Source organism: Arvicola amphibius, chromosome 8, assembly GCF_903992535.2.
Source record: "Arvicola amphibius chromosome 8, mArvAmp1.2, whole genome shotgun sequence".
Lineage (NCBI taxonomy): Eukaryota > Metazoa > Chordata > Mammalia > Rodentia > Cricetidae > Arvicola > Arvicola amphibius.
Window position 1 is genome coordinate 29,609,012 of NC_052054.1, and position 23,158 is coordinate 29,632,169.

Consider the following 23,158-nt stretch of genomic DNA (forward strand, 5'->3'; position numbering starts at 1 on the left):
AGACTATGTAGACTTTTAAAGTTGGACTAAATGCATTTTTTTCATTATGATATTGTTACAAGCTTTTGGGGGCCAGGGAGTGGAATGTAGTAGTTTGAATGTTATTGGTTCCCATAAGCTCATAGGGAGTGGCACTATTAGGAGGTGTGGCTTTGTTGGAGGAAGCATGTCCCTGCGGAGGTGGCCTTTGAGGTCTCAAGTATGCTAAAGCCAAGTTCAGTGTCTCAGTTCACTTCCTGTTGTCTGCACAAGATAAAGAACTCTCAGCTACCTCTCCAGCACCATGTCTGCCTGCATGCCACCATATTATACCATGATGACAGTAGACTAAACCTCTGAACTGTAAGCTACCCAATTAAATGTTTTCCTTTATAAGAGTTGCCATGTCATGGTGTCTTTTCAAGTCAATAGAAACCTAAACTAAGATTAGACCTGAATGAGGCTTTGACCTTAGCAGTCTTTGTTTTTTGAAGTGTGGTCTTGCTATATAGCCCTGACCTGTAACTCACTAAGAAGACCAGGCTCACTTGGAACTGATGAGTCACCTGCCTCAGCATTCTGAGTGCTGGATTGTAGGTATGTGGCTCTTAGCACTCTGTAGTTCAAGTAACTGGGAATGGAGACTTCTGTATCAGCATCTTAGAAGCCATAAGTCTAAGAGAAGGCAGGGAAGGAGGTATGTAATCTTCACCCATATCTCCAAGTCCTTCCTCCTAGTAACTGTTAGGTCCATAGATAGGCTAGAGGCTAGAGATCATCTAATCTTATACCTGACTAAGTAGGACTGTGTGCATAATTAGCATTAACAAGCCAGAGGAGCCCAGCTCTGAGTCCTGGTAGGCTTACTTTTTTTTCCTTTTCTTGAATTCTGCTTCCTCTTCTTTCTCTTGCCTTGTGTTTCTCAAGAGGTCATTCTGCTCTTGGGTTCCAGCTAGCCTGGTGATAAATCCTGGTCAAGCCACTTCTAAAAGGGTTTTCAGAAGACTTGGGACCCATGAGTCAGGTGACTTTCGTGTCAGCTCCAGTAGCCATGTGTTCCCTTTCCCTGAACTCACAGAGCTGTTGAAACGACACGAGTTTCTTTAGAGAACAAATTCCACGAGGACCGAAACCACTCGTTCCCTGTCTACATCTCTAACATGACACTCTCGCTGACTTTACTGCCTGCCATGACTCTCCTACCGTGTGATCAACAGTTGTGAGGGACTCGCTAAGAGCAAGGCACTGTGCCCAAGAACACAAGACCAGTACAGTTGCTCTCAGCCCGAATCCTGGAACAGCAGCATCAGCACAGCCTGGGAACACACTAGAAATATAAAATCTCAAGCCCCAGCTCAGGCCTGGGGACTCCGTAGCTCTTTGAGTTCACAGTCCTGCAATGACATGATGCAGGGCAGCATTTAAGGACCACCTGGATCACAGTATTTCCATTTTCCATGTTCTTTTATCCAGGGATGGTGGATCTATATAACATACAGCATCCTCTCAGTAGCTAGGTGGATCTTAAGCCTGACTCTGCTTTGATTTTTGAGATGCTGGGGTCCCAACCCATTGGCTACATCTTAGAATCGCATGTTAAGGGCAGAATACGATATGAAATGAAGCTGAAACTTCCTTAGGAACAAATATTGGCAGGATTCCTTAATTGATGAATAAAAAATGCATCAAATATATAAAAAAAATAAGGGGTTTGTACCATATAAGGATTTGGTGAAAAGTTTGGTACGGAAGGTTTTAGAGAAAATTCTGGTTGAAAATATCTTGCTTCTAAAGGAGAAAAGTGCCCTATGCAATCACTTCTTCCTGAGTCAATTATGACTTTATGGATTATAAAATGTGAAGCTTTTAATGAAATGCAGACCAGGCTGCTTTTCTGGGATTAAAGCACACATCCCTTGGAAATCCAGCAGCAGGAAATATGTTTTGAAAAAGAAATTAACTGTCATGGAATCCGGACTCTGATCATCTTTTACTAGCCTGAGGATTAATTTTATACTATATGTGAATAAAGAGTCTGAACAGGATGGTTTCTATAAGCCAGATAAAAATTAATCATTGTATTTATCTACCTAAAAGCCTTTAATAACTCCCCATATCACAAAGGACGAAGTTCACACCTCAATTCATGGCCTCCTATCTTTCTCCTTTTTTGGCCAGATTTCCCTTTCAGTTTCTTAACGCTCTGACCCCTTGGCTTTCACTGTTAGGCTTTTCACTGCTGGAAAACTTCTCTCCTGCCCTCATTGACAGCAGTAAGCACTTAGCCAGCACAGTGTCACTGCTTCTGCCATTACTACCAACGGAGGAGAAAGAGCACATGTAAGATACGCTGTATAAGAAGCCAAAAAGTTGAAGGAAATCGCCCTGCCACTTGTGTATATATATTATGTAAAAAGGATTAGTTTATGGTAGAATGGCAGAGAATATTAGGGAGAGATATTTATATTTGAATATATTTAATTCACAACCACGGACCTCAGAAATCTTTCCTTCCCCACCACTGGGCAGTTGACAGCTCTTGGCTGTTCATATGTCCTAATGATGCATCCTAAGGACAGGTACCACAGAGACTTACAGAGATCCATGAATGGATCTCCTGTTTCACATCATCTTCACACTGCTCAGCAGCCTTGAGGTGCACTTTAATATCCAACGTAAGGAAAACGAAGCTAGAGAGGCGAGAAGAAACTGGTGTAAAGTCACACAGATGGTAAATAAAAGGCCAAGTCTGAATTACAACCAAACGTCATCAGACTCCAGAACAGATGAGGCAATGCGGGGGCCCTAATAGAAGACCCCGGTGATGCTGAAGTCCCTTCAGGATCTTATTCCTTGACATCTCTTGCATCCACCAGTCTCATCTGAGGACAGGGGACAAAAGACAGATTTGTCTTCTCGGTATCACTGTTCCTCAGATGTCACCTTACAGTAACTTACTACATAGTAACTTTTTAGTAACTAAATAGTAACATAAGAGCAATTTTTGTTCCATGTATTTTGTCACCTGAATCCCTGTCACAGAGAGAAGGATCACTAAAACAAGAAACAAAGCAAACAACAAAAATGAACTAGCCAGAGCTGGGTGTACTGGCCCATGCCTGTAATCCCAGCACTTGGGAAGTGGAGGCAAGAGTTTCAGGAATTCAAGATCATCTGAAGCCACATAAAAAACTTAAGGCCAGCCTGGGTCACAGGTGACCTTGCTTCAAATAAGCAAACCAATCAACCAAACAACCAACCAACCAAATAAATCAGGTCCTTCCGTCATGTAAAGATAGACTACACAATGAAACAGTATCTTCTGTAAAGCAGGAAGCATGCTTCAGTCAGACCACATCTACCTGCAGGACAGTGATTCTGAGCTTCCTAACACCCAGAACTGTAGAACGATAAGCTTTAAAGCAATGAACTGAAAATCTCTGACCACTGCCTTCCTGAAGCCACTAGAAAAATCTGGGTAGTAGAGTAGCCATTCACAGTAGCCTTCCATGCAACTATGGTATCCACAGAGATCACAGTCTATAGAGGGTCAAACCCAAGGCTTCGCCTGCTCAGCTCTTGCCTTACTACTGAGCCAAATCCTTATCCCTCTCACAGATGAAACCCACATTCGCCATCTCTGCTACTTAGTTTGGCACACTGAGATGACCAAGTGGCCAGCAAGGCTCCATTTTCTCACCTCAGCGGCCAGGTGCCAGATCAACAAAGCATCCAGTTGTTCAGAAAACGTTACTCATCAGGACAACCAAAGGCTGTCAAATGAAGCCAGGCAGTGGTGGCGCATGCCTTATCCCAGCACTCAGGAGGCAGAGGCAGGCGAATCTCTGTGAGTTCAAGGCTAGCCTGGTTTATAGAGCTAGTCCCAGGACAGCTAGTGCTGATACACAGAGAAAGACTGTTTCAAAAAACCCCCCAAAATAGATTGTAAAATGGTCCCAAAGACTAGTTATTAGATCTAACATTAGATCTAACTCATCCTTGCCTTGTGAGCACCAACTGTGTTATGCATATGAAACCTCATAAGATGGGAGTTTGGATCTGAGTACCTTGGGTGAAGAGGAGAGTTTGTTCAAAGATACTGAACATGGCATGGGGATTCATCTATAAAACGGGGGAGCTGGGCTAAATGGAAAGTCTATGTTGGTTACTTTTTATCAATGGGATAAAATCGAGAAGCAGCTTGAAGACAGGTGGCTTTATTATGGCTCACAGACTCAGAGATGTCAGTCCCTTATGATGGGAGAGCAGAGCCATTTACATCAGAGCAGCTGGGAAGCAGAAGGAGAAAGTCTTCACCCGACCAAGGCTATTGCATCTCTCAGTGTCTCCCAAGACTCTCTTAAGCGTCTTTCATGACTCTCCCTTTCCATACAGCATGACCCTTCAGTACCCCCCTTATTATATCTATTTAAATATCACTTTACAAACAAACTCTGGGTATCCACGAACACCTATATGTCTGTGTGTGATGGGGGCATGGGAACACGCATTCCACAGCACATCGGTGGAGGGTGGAGGACAACCTTGGTTCTCAGTTCTCAACTTGGGTGCCGACAGTGTTTCTTTATTGTTTGCCATTTCCTGTGTCCGTTCCCTGGATGCAAACTTCCTGGGATTCCCTCCGCTGTCTCCACCTCCCATCTTGCCATAGGACATCTGGGACTACATACCTGGATGCCTTGTCTGACTGTGTGTGGGTTCTGGGGATTGGAACTCGAGTCCTTATAAATGAAGAAAGTACTTTACATGCTGAGCCATTGTCTCAGCCCAGATATCAGTAGTTCTATAAGTGTGCTCCCTGCCCCCCAATTCAAGAGTTTTTTGAGCCCTTGCTTGACACACGATGAAAGAGTCTACCCAATTGTCACTGTGATTATTCTATGAATGACTTAACTTGGCTTGTCTTTACTTTTCCTGTGGCAAAGATACCATATACATTTTAGATGGCAAGCATATTTTGGGAACAAAATGGTGTTTTGAGTTTGTCCCATTTTCTTAGATGTGTCACTACTACCCCAAATCACAGAAGTAAGAGAAGCCAGAAAGTATGTAAAATACGGGCACAGCTTTATTTTGCTACAAGGCAGTAAGTACACTGTCGTTTCAGAAGCTCAGGGCCGGCCATCTTGTACCCAGTGTTCTCGAGGCAGAAACCGACTGTTGACTTCCACGTTTGTCTTCCCCCCCAAACACAAGAACCACGAGGCAGTTCTGGTCCACACACTGAATGAATATGGGGAAAGCTGAGCAGACTCAGAGTGCCTGAGTCGACGAACAGTCAGACTGAACTCAAAACAAAACACATGACATGAACAACACAAATTTCCCAAAAAAAGAAGTGCAATGCAATGTTTTTATAAACCAACAATAACAAAAAAGAAACAATTTTCCTTTAAAAAAAAAGAAAATGTACAACAAATGCAAAAATCTCCCAAATAAGTTTTCCAGTTACAAAAGGAAAAGGTATATATATAAAAATAAAAAAGTCTGAAATACTAGTGAATAATCAATTCTCTAATACCAAGTTTCTTTTCTCTCATCCAAGCTCTACTGCCTCTCTGACTAGCAGCATGTCTACAGGCTAAGACCATAGCAGCGAAACACATTTTTTTTTATTATTTGGCATTTACAAAATTAAATTACTGAATAAAAATATAATTTTTTTATAAAACTATTTCATACAGTAATAATTTTTAAAGCAAGCTAACAAAAACTCCTCATGAACTGGTTTAGCACAAGAAATGTCTCTCCAATATTATTAACTACAAATGAATCTCCTAGGCTCTGTGAACGGCTACTTGGTATTGAGTCAACATTCAGAATAATGCTTTCACTGTTTATTAAAAATATTTGTATGTATTCTTAGTGATTGAGAAATGTGAAATACTGGGGTATTTCTTTGTATAATTTTTTTTTGTTTTAAAATTTACCCCAGTCAAAAATACTGATCTGTTGGATCCTCTAAAATACAAATAAATCATTTTATTAAAAAATCTGATTATGATATCAACAAATGGCTACAATTCATTACCTAATAATTTAGGTAAGACTGTTATTTATTAATTTTTTAAAAAATAATCCTTTTTAGTTGGGTGAAACCCAGTAAGATTTCATGCAACTAAAATGCACTTGGTGCTGCTCTCAACTGTTGTACCACAACAAAAATAGGTTCTTCTCTCAGTCAGGAAGAGTTCCATGCTGAGGAATGATATGTCACAAGTCAACTTTTAAGTGTTCTGAAAACCATAATGCTTTTCTGGAAATGTCTCACATGACCAGAGTCCGAGCCGAGAATGCGTTCACATATTTTCGAGGCTGACCAGAGGCCGTCATCTGATCCTCTGTCTTCCCACAGGAGGCTGGTTCCCAGGCACCACTGCAGGGCTGATGGGGAGAAAGGGAGACAGGGGGGGGGGGTCAGAGCAGGAAGCGCAGGTGGCCCAAAGGGGCATCCCCAGCTGGGCAGCCAGGTGGGATGCTGTCCATGCCAGGAAGCCATTTGTCGTCAGGTACAACGGGACCCTCAGAGTCAATGTTTCCTTACAATGTGACATTTTGTTATTGGAATGCCTTCCGCATCTTCGGCAGTTTTACGTAGTGGGAGACAGGAGTAGGCATCATTCTCCAGATACATAAGGCAAGTTCTAGGCCTTTACTCACTCACAAACTGATGAGTGCATGAGCCAACTACTTAATTAAGTCAAATTAAATTTGACTTAACTTCTATAATGCATCAACTCCTGACAAAACCTATACATTTTGATACATATATGTAAACTATATACACACATTGTATTTCAAAATTAACTTTATTAATATGTATATACTGATACACACACATATATATACATATACACACACACATACACACACACACACACACACACACACAGCTTTTTTAATTCTTTTTGGTGTGTTGATGGTCAAATCCAGAGCCTCACCTCACATTCTTGCTAGGCAAATGCTCTACCACCAGACGGCAACCCCAACTCCCTGATTAGTTTAATTTTCTGCTTTCTTTTTAGCAGGTCTTATGTATCTCACGCTGGTCTTGAACTCATTATGTAGCTGAGCTGACCTTGAACCTCTAAGGTTCTATCCTCAACCTCCCAAGTGCTGGCTCAGGCCTTCCTGTATTACACAGAAGTAAGTCTGCGACATCTCCAGTCCCTCCAGCCCTACTTTACGGATACATTGGAAGTCATGGGACAGAACTAATAAAGAACAGTGTCCAGACACATGGGACAGTACTGGGGCCTGTGTAGACACAGTCATACATGTACATTGTACACCTGCCCCATGAGGCAGGTCCAGACCAACTTTAGTTGGACTGGAAAATGAAGCGGTGGGGTTTGGGTGTCCAAACCCATGCCATGGTGTGCACACAGGGGCTTGAGCACTGGTCTGCCTGAAGAGGGGGAAAGACTTGTACACAAACTATGTCTTCAACAGCACAGTGCCTGGACAGAGGCAAAATGGCGCTCAGTCTCTGAGCTCCCATCAGCCATTTCGGAGAAGACGAACATAAGCTCCCAAATCAAAAATGAAGCCAGCAGTTTAGGAAACACACTATTCATACTGAACAGGAATTCTTTCTCATGGGACAAAAGAAAAGTAACAAAGACCGTATGCAGGAACAGTGGTGAACCGCAGTAACCCCAGTGACTGAGAGTCAGAGGTAGGAACATCAAGAGTTCTTGGCCAGTCTAAGTAAGCTACACAGTGAGCTCCAGGCCAGCAATGGGCTACATAGCCATGTCTTGTCTTCAACAAGGGCTCTGCCCTCCAGAACCTGGCGTTTCTTTAGAGAGCTAAATTGCACATGTGCTTTTATAACATGTAAAAACAGTCTGTGGCAGTTTGCGGAGCCACAAGCAAGCAAAAGGGGCATGGGACACTGAAAGCAGCATAGGTAGAAAATTGCTAGAGGGAAAGCCTAGTGGGGATGGGGAGTTAGTGATTTGGACAGTCTTCATTTGAAAGGCTACAGAAAGACAACAGCACGGACCAGACCCTTGTTGTGTACCGCCCACAAACCTGCTCCATGTTAACTCTCACACTAAATACCCATGGCGTAGCTACCCTGTAGTCTCCCACCTAGTTTACATATCAGGAAGCTAACCTGGAAGAGAGCGTGCTAGCAACTTGTTCAAGATTGCACCGCTAAGAAACAAAGGAGCAAGAATCTGAACTGAAGGATACAAGAGGCCACGCCCCTAAGCAGTATGCGAGGCTGCGCCTAGCAGACATCTTGCCAAGAACACAGTGAGGAAGTTGATAAGAAAATTCAGGGGTTCAATTACCAGGACCTCCCAAGGCACACAGAGCCATGGGGATGTGGAGTGAGAAGTGGCATGCTTGCTGGCAAACGACAGCCCTGGATGGACACTGCTGCCATCGGGCTGAGGTTTCTAGTTCCAGCGACGTTTGCAGCGCGTGCGTGATGTTCTCATTTCCCGGGGCCACTGCCTCTTAGCCTGCCACCTGCCTCCCCATCCATGTAAATGGCATAGTCAAGTGCACAAGAGTACTCTAAGTGTTCAGAGGCACAACATGCGACTTGTCATGCCCCACAGCAAATGGGTCAGCCTACAGGCTTTCAAGGAATGGCATATCACAGACATGATACAGCAAAGAAGGCCCGCGTTCTAGGTTGGCTTCTAACACAACGTCACATTTAATATTTTCCTAGGCAATAAATTTAGTTACAACGTTCTTTGAAATGGTTCTAAACCAGTGTGGCTCTCAACTTGTAGATGGCTACCCCTTTGTGGGGGGAGCAAACAACCTTTTCACAGGGGTCCCCTAAGACCACCAGAAAACACAGATATTTATATTATGATTCATAACAGTAGCAAAATTGGAGCTATGAAAATGATTGTGTGGTTGGGGTCACCAGACTTTGAGGAGCTGTATTAAAGGGTCACGGCATTAGGAAGGTGGGGAATTGCTGTAAAATGAGTGTTTCCTTGGACTCAAATGTTCAGACAAGCACACATATCTCTGCACAGTGCTTCTGTTCACGCAAAGCCCCTGATTCAGTTTTATGGGCTGCTTACTCGCTGAAGCTGAAGTTTCTCCAGCGCAGTGCAGAAATGCAGATGGACATGTGAAATCACCTAAAATATTAAAGTTTTCTGTTTTATTTTCAATGACTGAGTTAGTGCTGGTAGTCCTGAGCAAAATATGGTATAATATTTAGTGGTTGAGAGGCAGCAATGCAATGGGGTGCATCATTTATACAGAAAGCTCTAGGTGCTTAAAATCAATGACTAAATAGATACTCAGAGAACAAGGAGAGAGGATCCTGAGAATCAAAGGATGAATGAGGGAGTCTAACACAGTACCTGACCCTATGATACTGTTTATGTAGATTTAAAGTATACAGATACATAGTAACAAGAACACATCTTCAAAAAAAAATGGAGGAGAAAAAGGAACTAACGGAGAAAACAAATAGAAGCAAAAAAGGATTTTTCTCTGCTTTTCCTATTTAAAATTGAGCTTTTCTACTAGGCTCAATTAATATGGAATACAATTTCTAAACATGCACATTAATTATCTTAAAGTTCCACAACAAAATCAGTTTTGTTTGCTTGTATTTGTGCCTTCTGGTGATGGCCACAGTCTGAGCCTTTGTAGAACGGTAGGGTGGGTGACTCAGACTGTCCGAGTGTGCTCAGCAGTTCTTATTAACTTCTATTTTCAATCTGAATAGGATTGTGGTCTTGATTATCCCTGGACTCATACTTTGTTTTTCCTCCAGGACTAGACATCTAACGTGGAATCAATATAATAAAAAAGGTACCATATATTTTTCATTAGTACTTTGTGGGAACTTTTCAAATGGCCTGCCTCTCCTACAACAAAAGAGAATTTATGAAGCTAAAACGCAACAAAAAAATATCCAAATTCCTCAGCACGTGTCCATCCAGAGGCTCGCCTCAGCACGTGTCCAGAGGCTCGGAGCCTAGGCTACCGGAGGACTTGGAACACTTGGTTGTGGTGTGCACACAACAGTGTGCAGTAAGCTACTGTGTGCGGGAATCACTGCGGACAGAAAGGCCAGCGAGCATGGGCCCAGCAGCTCTCTCTGTACTAGGAGAGCACACAGTAGGCCCACCGCACAGGGAATGTACTAAACTGTTGAGGACAGACAGGTGCCAGTGGCAGGAAAGGAAAGTAAGATCAGATAGGTGGACTCTGGTTAAAAGGAAGAGAGTTCTTCAGGCTAGGGAGATAGCCAGGTGGGGAAAGTATTTGCTTTGCGATGAGGAAGAGCCCAAGTTTGATAGGCAGGAGTGCTAAAAAAAAAAAAAAAAAAAAAAAAAAAATAGAAAGCCAGGCATGGTGGTGTGAACTTGATGCCCTAGCACTGAGAAGGCAAAGGCAGGTGGCTCCCTGGGGTTCACCAGTCAGTCAGATTAGCTCACTGGATGATTAGACGAGTTCTAGGTCAAGGTCTCAGGAAAAAAAAAAAAGGTAAGGGATAAGGTGGAGTGGACAGCACCTGAGGTGTGTGTGTGCTTCTCCCAAATACACACATGCACACACACACACATGCATGCACACACACACAGACACACGAATGAACATGAATACACACACACACACACACAGAAAAAGGAAGAAAAAGAAGAGCTTCCCCTTTGTCTTATGATCTTGAACCCAAGGGCCTACAGCAACCCTTCAAGCAGATGACAGCTCTGACATAGGATTAGGTGACTTAGTGTTAAGGATTATTTTTTAATACTGTCACCCAAGTCTGTGTGTTCTTGTTTTCACCGCCTAAATTTTTGTTTCATTTGCTTTAAGGAAGTCAGTAGGCACTGCAGACCCCTCGCATGAATTCTTGCTCTGTTACTAACCCTTGGTCTTCTGCAGACGTCAGCCTGTCTGAAGTCATTTCAGTGTTAATAATCCTACCCAAGAGTCACCTTGCTTATCCTGTAAAGCATCTTCCATTGCCCCTGGGCAGAAGTGAACTATAAACAGTCAAAACTTTAACTGGGATATCCGGTTAAGGCACTTTGAAAAAAAAAAACAAAAAACAAAAAACTCAGACCCTTTGCAGAAGCAGAATAAATGAAAGGAGACAAGACAATGTCCACAGGTGGTTTTCTAACAGAATTAGATTATTTTGTTTTCTTTCTGGGACAGGGTTTCTCTGTGTAACAGCCCTAGCTGCCCTAGAACTAACTAGCTCTTGTAAACCAGGCTGGCCTCGAACTCACAGAGATCCACCTGCCTCTGTCTCCTGAGTGCTGGGATTAAAGGTGTGTGCCACCACCACAGCCCGGCCAGAATTAGATTATTTTAGCATCTTCACTTAGACTCCAGATAGTTTTTTCCATCCCCTGAACAACTGTTAGCATTATTACAGTTATACAGTGTCTATAAGGTCAAGGTGCCTGGTCAAGTGTATGGTTTTTAATTTTTTAACTAATAAGCATAGAAGGATGATGCTTAAAGAATCAGAAGAAAGAATTCTCTGATTCTATTTCATTCACTCAAACAAAATATTACTTATCTTATCTTGAATGAAATTCTCAAAGTCAGAATTCCTTGCCAGAGGGACATCTTTTTAAAATGTCATTCATAAAGGGTATCATAGAAAATTTGGGTTGTATCTTAATTCAAGATGTTGCTGAGGTAAGGTCAATTAAATGCACAATTAAATGCTTACGCCTTCAGAGTTCCTAAGGGAGGGAAGGAACTTCGCAGCTGATGAATGGACGGTCCCTATCCACCAGTGCCTCCACTTCCTAGGCTAAATTAACAAATGCTAGCACACAGGGATCTTTTGTAGATATGGGCTTTGACCCACATGTCTCTAGAGGTTTGCATTCTTATATTTTTATAGCTGTTCCAATAATTTATATCCTATAGCTTGGGATACCCCAAATTTTTAGAAGAACAGCTCTTTTCTTGGACACCTCCTAGGATCTGATTATTAACATCCAGACAACTGCCAAATTACTCTAAAGCCATTTATCTTCCCTGGCCTCCCCAGGGCAGATTCTATCTCAGTGTTTATTCTAAACAAAGCCGTGCCCATCTTGGAATGACTCGGGCAGAGCAAGCCAACTCAGCTCATCTGAGAGCCACATTTGCTTGGCCTCTCTCAGCTCCATTCCAGAGAGGCACACAGAAAACTTTCTTGGTTTGTATCACCCACTGAAAGCAGGTCACCGAAATACTTCTGACGATGACATGAATTTCTGCCAATGTAAGAGGAAAAACGGTGACCGGATGGAGTCACAGTGACTATGTTCAACAGCACAGTAGAAAGATGCGCAGAATGTGCACTGTCCCCAGGCCTTCCAGCTACCAACACAACAGCGGAAAAGGAAAGAATCCCAGTCTATCTCTCATCCATTTGTCTCCACAGTCCCAAGAGGCCTGACGCCCTGACTTTCTGAACTGTCATGGTTCTGCAAGGTAGCGCAGGGAAGGGTGTGCTGGTAAGAAAAATGCACAGCTATACAAGAAGATCTGGCAAGAGTGAGGCCTTTTTACCTGATCTTTCATTCATTTACTATGATTATTTCAAGATGAGGTCTCATACCTGGTTTATGTGGCATTGGTTCAAACCCAGCGCTTCATTCATGCTAGGCAGGCACCCTACAAACTGAGCTATGTCCTTTTTAAAGGACAGAGAATGTGTGCAGTTTTCCTCTGATAATAAACATGGGAACACATTGGCTCGTGCACTGCCATCTTGGAAACAGCATCATATCCAATCGCTCTTCACTGCGACCTTATGAGATCAGTGGAGGAAGGATAGACCACAGTCCTCAATTTATAGGCAGGAGCAGTTTACTTCATTTAATGAACTGAAGCCATCAGAATAGGAAGTACTAAGCCCACAGGAGAGCCACATGGGAATTCATGAAGCTTCTGTGCAGTGCCTGTCACAAAAAAAGGGGGCTGGCCTTACAGTTTAAACAGTACGGACATTAATAAACAAGTCACAGAAAGATTAGCGCCAGCTGAAACACAGAGAACAAAAATTAAATCTAAAAAGAGAGAGAAGTGAGTCTCAATTGCTGCTTACAGTCCCGTAAAATTCTCTCATCTGAGAATGTGTTTATGTAATAAATTTATTTTAACTCATCGTGTGCTTAAAAAAAAGAGTTGAAAAGTAAGGCCCTGCCAAACCAAGTCAGGAAATTAAAATTTAAGGCTGTCATTCTGTGGTTACAGAAAAAAAAAAGAGGAAAGTGAGTGAAACAGCCAGCAAACACAGCTTTTACACTCAAGTTTGAAACAGGAATAAAAGGAAATATAATTTAAGAGAAAAATACAGAAACTCAGGCAACTTATAGCTTGAGTACAGTTTTGAATCAGGCAATATGAATGTCTACCTTGAGACATGTATTAGCACAGAGTATGTTTTTCAGCCTGTAAAGGAAATTGAAAGAACACAGAAAAGCAGGCGAGTCTTCCCCTGCGGAGGACCTTTCTCTGGGTGTCTACCTCAGTTCTCTCAGGGTAAACGCTGAGCAGTAGGAAGGACACTGTGGCCTCCCACAAATCTGACTTTCCTGCCCCAAACTGAGTTTTCTAAGATGAACGAATATTCTCTCTGCTTCTCCCTTTGTGATCCCTGTACACACATCTAGACTCCAGCCCACTCCCCCCATAACTTGGGGAATAGGCTAAGGACTGCTAAAGAGAAAACGAGAAAGTTTCACACCTACTGAGCCACATGAAAGACACAGACACCAAAGTGTCTCAAACTAGTTATGAGTGCACTCACTTTCAGTTTAAAATTAAAGAAAAAAAATGTCTAATTAAGAAAGAAACCCTACAGTTATGCTTTTCTCAGCTTGAACAAAGTCCTTCTGAAAAGAGGGTAAGAAACTATAATTTAATAAACAAATATCAGCTGGGTGTAGTGGCGCACGCCTTTAATCCCGACACTCGGGAGACAGAGGCTCATATATCTCTGTGAGTTTGAAACCAGCCTGGTCTGCAAAGAGAGTTCCGGGACAGCCAGAGCTGTTACATAGAGAAACCCTGTCTTGAAAACTCAAAAAAGAAAGAAAGAAAGAAAGAAAGAAAGACCACATGGCTATGTACAATAGCTCATAAACTTTTTATGTTTCTGTTTACTTAAATTAATTTATTAGACATATAGATTAGAAGGTAAACCTTAATCAGGCTGGAGAGATGGCCCAGCTGTTAAAGGCTCAGCTCACAAGCTAAACTACAGGAGCCCCATGGTAAGTTCTGTGTTGTCCCCATAAGAAGCCACATAACAAAACGCACACCCAGCCCCAGGGTTTTCACCTCTGCCTCTCATTTCCCCACACAGGATTCAGAGCACTTCGGGGAAACAATGAGTCCAAAGGAGAGCAAGGACACAGGGCGAACAACCAATAGATAGAACTGAATATTCAGTTCTGAGTCGCACAACTTTCCAGGAATCCCAGGCGACAGACGTCACCGCCGCGGCAGCTAGGCCGTTGGATGATGCGGGCCAAGGAGATTGGAGCAACGAGAAAATCGACCTCAATGAGTAATACTATTTCAGTTTTAATCAAACAAGTAAACTCGACTGCTTTCCTTTGATTGATGGAGAAAGTTATCTATGCCCTGAGAATCAAAGTGTTCAGGATTGATTGTTACTGATGTGTGATAACTATGTGGCCTTACGCAGAAAATGTTGATTTCTAGAACCTGGAAATGCATTTGAATAAGATATTATATCTGGGTTTATATTTAGTGCTTCACATAGATAAACATGGCAAATTGTTAGGCACTGCTGAGAACACAATAGTTTCCATATCTCTGTATGTTTGAAATTTATCATAATAAAGTTTAATACTTCCAGTTTCTTACACTTCGCTTTCCTTCCCTCCGTTAGTGGGTCTGGGGATGGAACCCAGGGCCTTGCACATGCTCAGTAAAGTATGCCATCGGCTATACCTTCATCCCAGCTTCCTATACTTCTAACTTTGAAGTATCAAATGTCTTGCATGTAGGCATGTTTATTCAATAGTATATATATATATATATATATATATATATATATATATACATATATTAGAAACAAAGGCATAAAGCACTCAGTACATGGACCCAAAAATGATAATAGCTACTATCTAAAAATGTGTTGTCATAATCAAGCCTGGGATTATTAAGACTATGTTGAATTGCATTTGTAACTAACTACAAATATTTTACATTTTATTATTAATTATACTATAAGAGTGGAAAATATTTTAATTTTATAATTAATTACACTACGTAAGTGGCAAATATTTTGCATTTTCTAAAACATTCAAATTGAAAATATTTGGGGAATTTGTTGTTTCAGTTGAAAACTGGGCACAGTGATTTACAATTTGTAATCCCAACACTCAAGAGGCAAATGCAGGAGGATCACCACAAATTTGGGGCCAGCTTGGGCTACCCAGTATATAGTAAGACCCCATTTCAAAAAGCATGGTGTAAAACCAAAAACATTATGCTGTGACAAAAATATTTTGATAGATTGGCTAAAGAATCGTTTAGTATTTAACTTATTAAGGGTAAGAATTTAAAAAGTTATAGATTATATAAAATACTCTTTATTCAATGAGATGGTTGAGAGTGATTGACAACTTGACAGGATCTAGAATCACTCGGGAGGCAAGTCTCTGGGCCTTCTGTGAGGGATTATCTAATGAATGCTAGCCTCTGAGTATCTGAAGAATTATCTTGGTTTGATGGAGGAGGGTCATCTGTCTATGTGTTACTTTCATTGGTTAATAAAGAAACTGCCTTGGCCCTTTGATAGGACAGAACATTAGGTAGGCAGAGTAGACAGAACAGAATTGTGGGAGAAAGAAAGCAGAGTCAGGCAGACGCCTCAGGCAGACACCATAGCTCTCCTCTCTGAGTCGCATGCAGGTTAAGATCTCTCCTGGTAAGCTACCACCTCGTGGTGCTACACACATTAATAGAAATGGGTTAAGCAAGATGTAAGAATTAGCCAATAAGAGGCTGAAACTAATGGGCCAGGCAGTGTTTAAATGAATACAGTTTCCGTGTAATTATTTTGGGTAAAGGTAGCCAGGTGGCGAGAGGCAGCCCTCCGCAGTTCCATCTACATTGGTTAGTTAACTGAAAAGGGAAAATACACCTGGAATGTGGACAACACTATCCCCTGGGCTGGGGTCCTGGATCGCCTATAAAGGAGGAAGCAAGATGAACACCAGCGTTTATTGCTCTCGGCTTCGTGGTTGGATGTGACCAGCAGCCTCAAGCTCCTGCTGCTGTAACGGATGGTACCCTCAACTATGAGCCAACATGTGCGCCTCCTTCTGTACTTTGCTTTTGTCAGATTATTTATTTCACAGCAAGGGAAGTGTCTAAGGCAGTTGAACAGCCAGGTCATTTAATTAGTGCATGATATGTTCACCCATAGGTCCGACTGGACTACCAACAGAAATGCAGTAAATGGTACTATGTTTAAATAAACAAAATCACTGCTGTATAAGAAAACAGCAGATCAACTTATGCCCTGCCCTCAGTTTTGTTTTCTGGGTTTTTTTTGTAGTTTTTGAATTTCTGTTATTATTTGGGGGGGGGGGGTCAGCGGTAGTCCGAAAGTATTAGAGTATCCAGAAATAAGCATTCATGGGATTAAAATAACATACATTACAGTATATCATTATATGTGCTGTATTTCATTGTTAGTTGTAGTTACTCTCACTGCCTAATTTATACATGAGCGTTTATGATAGGTCTATAAAAACATAGTGTATGTAATATTTGAGATTAGCCTTGATTCAGGCACCACTTGGCTGGGGGTGGGGGTAAGGAGAAGAGAAAAACACAGGCTCATAGGTAAGGAATAATATTGCTTAAATGTTGCTGGGTTGAGATAATAAGAACATTAGGGATGTGATTAAATATTCAGACTCATTTTATGTACTCTTCAATCTTTATCATGAAAGTCTGAAACATTTTAGAAATCACATGTGTACATCTATAGTCTTAGAGACGAGATGCCCCTGTTGACAAAGTCCCATACTGGCTTTTAAAATGTTCATAGCATTAATAATGCTGCAGTAGGGACTGGAGAGCTTAGTGGGTAAAGATACTTGCTTCAGAAGCCTGGTAACTCAAGTTTGGATGCCCAGAACCCATACCCATGTAATCGCCGACACTAGGCTGGAGACTGGTGGATTCCACCACCCCCCCCCCCCCCCCCCCCCCCCCCCCCCCCCCCCCCCCCCCGTCTAAAGCTCATGGGCCAGAGAGCCTGGCTTACACAGTGGTAAAGAGACCCGGCCTCAGACAACATAAAAAGGTCAGACTGACACTTTAAACAACCTATTTTTTATTGTTTTATATAAAAACATGTTCTATCCATGTTCAGCTCTGAATAGTTTGGCCTAACCACTGTTTGATTACGGCAAAAACCAATAGGATTTAATTTTAGGAGCATAAACATGAGTTGTCAATATATGAAATAATTGCTGCCACCAAATATACACATTCGCTGTGAAGTTCAAAATGTTCCCTCTTTTCTTTTTTCTTTTCTCTTTTTCTTTTTTGGACATGTTCTCACTGTGCAGCTCTGCTGGTATGGAACTCTACGTAGATCAGGCTAACCTCAAACCCAAAGATCTGCTTCCAAAATGCTCAGATAAAAGCCAGGCAACTTCACGCCAGGCTACACTTTTTATAGCTTCAGTAAACATTGGCTGAATCTTGGGACTAGGCTATAAAATGTGCATGAAACTTAGTGCAGCTTTAAAGTATGAACAGCATTAGTCAAAGCCAAGGCTTTGGGAACCAAGGGCCAAGGAACAAAGCAAGGGTTTCCCTCTACACCAGTGATCAGCTCTCTCCATAAAATGGCTGCTCCTTGCCCTGACATCCTTTTAATCCCTTTTCTGTGTCCCACCAGGCCACCTCCCGCACCTTTGTGGTGTTCTGAGTTTGCACTCTGTAGAGCCAACTCAAGCATGACTGCCCCAAGGACTGATTTTGCATAAGTATTGGCCTTCCTTCTCCAATACTCCTGCCCACACCCATCTTTCATCAAAGCAGTTAGTATCTGAGGAAAGCGAGAGGAAAGTGATCCAACTGAATTAATGAATAACTGTACCTATAACTCATCTGGTTGTCTGTATTAACCAAAAAGTGATAACAAGGACCAATTTGATTTCTCCATGTCTTGTGACCAAAGTGTGCAGTGTCTTCACCAGTAGAGTCTAAATGTCAACCGAGCCCAACAGCAATAGCCTGGATTGTTTCGGGGTTGCCACAGTACCTCTGATTGGCATCTAGAGGGGAGTTATCCCCCAGTTCACACTGGATGTTATATTTAGCAACCTATGCTTCTGAAATGAACATAGTCCTCTTTGTAGGGTAACTTAAATTATATAGATAAAATCATTATATAGCTAGGATTCCACATGGCTTTTTCAAACATCCTTGGTGTTGGTTATCTTTCTCTTGACCACATCTTCTATTCCATCCTTCCATCCCTCTCTCCACTTAAACCTTGCCCCATTATCCCTATTTTCCCCTTCATATCACCTCTGTTCTACTCCCCGCCCCTTAAGATCTTTCTTCCCCATCCACACCAATGAACTATATTATATATATTATATATATATATATATATATATATTATATAGACTCCTAGATTATATAGGCAATCCAAATTAAACACACAAATAAAAAGATCCAACAATAAAAACTACATGCGATGTTTGTCTTTCTGGGTCAGTACTAACCAGGAAGCTTCCTCCATACTGGTTAGTTTTCACAGGACTGAAAGATGCTATGAAGACTGAGAGAGGACAGGAGTTAGCATCAGTTTTACCCAGTTTTACACTGTGAAATGCAATAATGACCCACATAACAAGATACACCCATGGTGGCAATAGTGGCACAGACGTATAGGGGGTAACCAACTGTTTTCTTATTAAATTTAAGGTCTGCTTCACAGGAGTAAGCATATACTGGGTGCTACAGATTTGTTCAAGAACCCATGGTTGGGAAGTTTACAGGCCCATATTTAAATCTACTATTATTTTGATAAATGAACACAGTATTAAACTCTAAATTCATATTTCTTTACCAGTATATTAGTGAAGCCCCCAGACCCCATCAGAGATGTTTCTTTGTGTGTTGGATGGTGGCTAACAGTCACTCCTAACTGGCTAAACTGGAGTCAGTAAGTTATAGAATAGAGAGAATAAGTGCCTGAGAAGTGCTCAGCCACAAATATCTATTTCACAACTCTCTCCAAACTCAGGAACCACCACAGAGTGGGAAGGACAGGGGGTTAGAACACTGTAAGAGACAGAGACTGAGGAAACCTCAAGCAAAATAGTGTCTTCTGGGCATGACAGAACCATGGCACCCATGACCTCACATTAGCTGCAGCTGACTGCACAAAGCCATGCCAGTCAACAGTCTAGGATGCAGTGGGAAGGGGTGCTTTAGCCCTTACCCGTAACTGTGAGTCATGAGCAGTTGATGGCTTCTTAGGGAGGGAGAGTCAGTTTCAGTAAGAGCACGAGACACCTGGCATTTTGGCCATGCTGCAGTGCATGGCTCCACACCCAGAAGTATTATGGATAGACCAAATTAGAGTCAATAGGTTATCAAATAAAACAACAACAACAACAAAGACGAGAATTTGGGTAGGGCAATGGGAGTAGATCTCAGAGGCGTTAAGGGGAGGAGTTACAGATGCTTATGATCCAGATAGAATGCATTAAATCCCCAAAGAAATAATAAAAATATATTTAGATGATAGCAACTATCACAAATACTTGAAAACAGGTTTTAACATTCTCTCAACTTAGCTGGGTGGTGGTGGCTCAAGCCTTTGATTCCAGCACTAGGGAGGTGGCAGAGGCAGGCAGGCTGACCTCTGTGAGTTCAAGGTCAGCCTGGCCTACAGAGTGAGTTCCATGGCTGGTCAGGGCTACACAGAGGGTTGAAGAAGAATCTTACAATTTGGAGAGAGCAGGCTTAACCCAGTGGTGGGAAGGTCCTATAAACAGAGGTCAACTCTCTCAAAGTCTACCCTCCTTTCACATTGCTATGGCATCACACAAGAGTTCTTCCTTCCAACCAGGTTATCAGGTAGAATTTCCTGAGTAACAACGGGGGTTGGGTGGAGCTGCAGCTGGCTGGGTGCTAGGCTATTTAATGTTGGGAGCTGCTTTAAATAATTTGAGGAAACAAATTTGCATTCTTATTTACACTTGGCTCAGGATTAATTTGGAATTTGTTGTATTTCATCAATAGACACCTACTTCAGAGTTACAAGGGAAATCTCTTTTGATATAAAAGGTTGATGGCAGATGGTCATCACAGATGATGTGTAGCACTGGTGGCTGCCTTTTTGTTCTCCTAGTCAAATGCATTGCAATTATTTTCTAACTAATTTCATATTTCATTAGAAATCTAGTCTCTCAGCTCTTGATTGCTGGTTGATAGGGCAAGCATACATAATAAAATTCTGAAACAAAAAAACCCTATAGATAATGTATTTTTAAGGTTGTTTAAAAGCAGAAGGAGATACTAGCACATTCTAGGGTAACACATGATTTTACTCTCAGTTACAGTTTAAAAAAAAAAACATTTCACTTCATCATACTGAGGGCCCTGATTTTAGAAGAATTTCCAGTATCTCACATGAGTAGTAACAAAAACACCTCAGGGTGACTTCTAGACACTAAGAAGTTGCTTTAAAGCATCATTCCTTTTTATCTAAAACATTAAAAACAACGTAAGGTAACAGATTTGCGGTTAGTGAATTTTAAGACACCAAATGTTAGAAGAGTCATTACCTGCAAGGGACCCACCAAGGGCCTGTTTTTAGGTGCTGTAAATGCTCTGAGAACATTGTCTTCGTCTTCAGACACTGATGTCATTAAAACAGAGCTGGTAAGAATATTCTAAAGGGAAAGGAATCATTTGAAATTTAAACGAGGTGGGATAATACAAAAAGGAACATAAACTTAACTCTAGAGAGTAGCTTACTATGAGATGACACACATCAGCATGAAGACATGCAAGTGTCTGCCAGAAATTCCTTCCTCTCTGAGCCAAAAGGAGCAGACTCTATACTGGCTTCCAACCCATTGTTGCAAACAGCCTCCAAACAATAAGAATGCTGCAGGGTCCCACCTAATTCTAGACATATAGCCTGTACACAAACAAAAAAAAAAATCTATCTACTCAATGAGTTTATTAATCCATGCTTCTAAAAACAAGAGACGTACTCACGAGAGCGCTTTATGTTCCCTATTGGCCCAGAAGTATTTGAGAACTACAAATCAAGAGCCGCACAATACAGGGTGAAAGCGTGGCATTGGCAAACACACTCTCCAAGCTCTAAGGCAGCACCACCCAGCTAAGTTTCTAATGCTGAGCCACTAAATCATTAAGTTACCAGTGGCGTAGTTGGTAGAATGAAAGTGAAAATGTCAGCAACACTATTTTGAGGATTACAGGAATGAATTCACCTAAAGCCTTTGAATTTGTACTTAGCAGCTAGTACACACTGAGTGACTATGAACAATTTTCATTGTCGCTAAGATGTAGGAGATACTATCCACAGATTAACTGTCAGAATGTAATAATACCAGAGCAAGGAGACAGAGCTTCTGCACTGCGTGCATGGGTTTACCAACCAAAACACTCACACAGAAAAGTGCATTTACACACCATGAGAGATAGGAGTTAATCCGAAAGCGATTTAAAGCACATAGGAGGATTGCATCGGCTATATGCAAACACTGTGCCATTTTAATTAAAGAGCATCAGCATCTGGTATGGGACCATTCTCCTGCGGACTATGGAAGGACCCCTAGGGTAGGCCAAGCATTTGCTGCACACCATGACCACTGTGGTAGCACGGAACCAAACAACAGATTGCTTAACTGGAAAGAAATAAAGACATTTAGAAGACAAAGCAAATACAAAGGAATCTGTGGGCGTGAATACTTAGAAACCCAAGGACACTAAAGAGTGAGAGCCAAAGGCACTGTGGTCCCCCATACCACCCACAGGAGTCCATGAGACACACGGTCACAGAAGAGCCCACATGATACTCACTGGGGCATCTGCCACGGGAGACGCCTGAGTGAACAGCTGGGCACTCAGACTGTTCCCTTCCCACTGGTTTGAGCAGAAGAAGTTTCCGGCTTTATCCGTGGGTGACTCCACCTAAGAGCAAACAGGAAGTGCTTTGTTATGGAAGAGATTTCCAGGAAACATTTGCTGTCAGGTGTAAATTTCTACCCAGTCTTTGGAACACAAAGTCTTGCCTGAAAGGCCGGTTCAAACTGTTGGCTATGGCTCTTCCCAATAAGCTAACACATTGATTTTTGATGGTTAAAATTTCATTCTGTTGGGCTTGGAAACTCCTATTCCTGAATCTATATTCTCTGGCCATGGTCATTCTGTCTTAGAATAAACTATATCTTGGTACTTAGGACAACAGAAACGAATCTGTCATTTATCTCTGTCTGCCTATCTGTCTGTCTCTGTCTCTGCCTGCCTGCCTGCCTGTCTATTCATCCACCTATCCATCCCCCTTATTGATAAACTAGCCTTGCCTCCATCTTAGGCCTGAAAACTATCTTACAGTAAAGATAAACTAGGTTCATTCCTGTTATGATTAAATCTCGGTTTCTCAAGGCCTGGGCTATGCCCCACCTATGACCTTAAGTACAAACGGTTCTGTATTGTATGTTTCAGGAAAGAACAACCATGCCTTTGTTTCAAAAAGTTGTTATGATAGTCACCTTGCAAATATGTCTTGGTTTCAGGAGGTTGTTATAACCAACGTGTCATGCGTATGCTTAATATGTTATGTTTAATGTTCTGCTATGTCCAATGTTGACTTCCTGAGCCCTGTGATAGAGAGGGTCAGCCCATATGCATGAATAAAAACATCTTGCTTTAATTAATTTGGCCATGATTTGGATCGGTGGTGACCTCTCTACTTGCATTGGTGGGATTACCACTATATCAGTAATTTCTGAAAGTGGAGTATAAACCTGATGCCCCCTCCTCCCTGTACCCTGTCTAGCATCCTTTCTGTCTAAAGAAGTTGAATTTTCAAGTGGAAGATGGGAGTCCACATTACACCAGTGCCTTTCAACTATCTTTGTCTGAGTCTTGT

General features: G+C 41.9%; 1 protein-coding gene across 8 annotated transcripts in view; it reads right to left on the reverse strand.

The window, feature by feature from the left end:
• Positions 1-6,267: 6,267 nt before the first annotated feature.
• Positions 6,268-23,158, reverse strand: part of Myb (MYB proto-oncogene, transcription factor) — a 35,273-nt gene continuing 18,382 nt past the window's right edge. For 7 of the 8 annotated variants that reach the window (XM_038339758.1, XM_038339756.1, XM_038339753.1 and 4 more), the window contains 3 exons: positions 22,087-22,197; positions 20,817-20,924; positions 6,268-6,384 (listed from right to left, as the gene is read on the reverse strand). In XM_038339758.1, the coding sequence (XP_038195686.1) occupies positions 6,268-6,384; positions 20,817-20,924; positions 22,087-22,197 (336 nt within the window). The remainder of the gene's footprint in view (positions 6,385-20,816; positions 20,925-22,086; positions 22,198-23,158) is intronic. The other variant, XM_038339759.1, reaches the window with a different exon arrangement.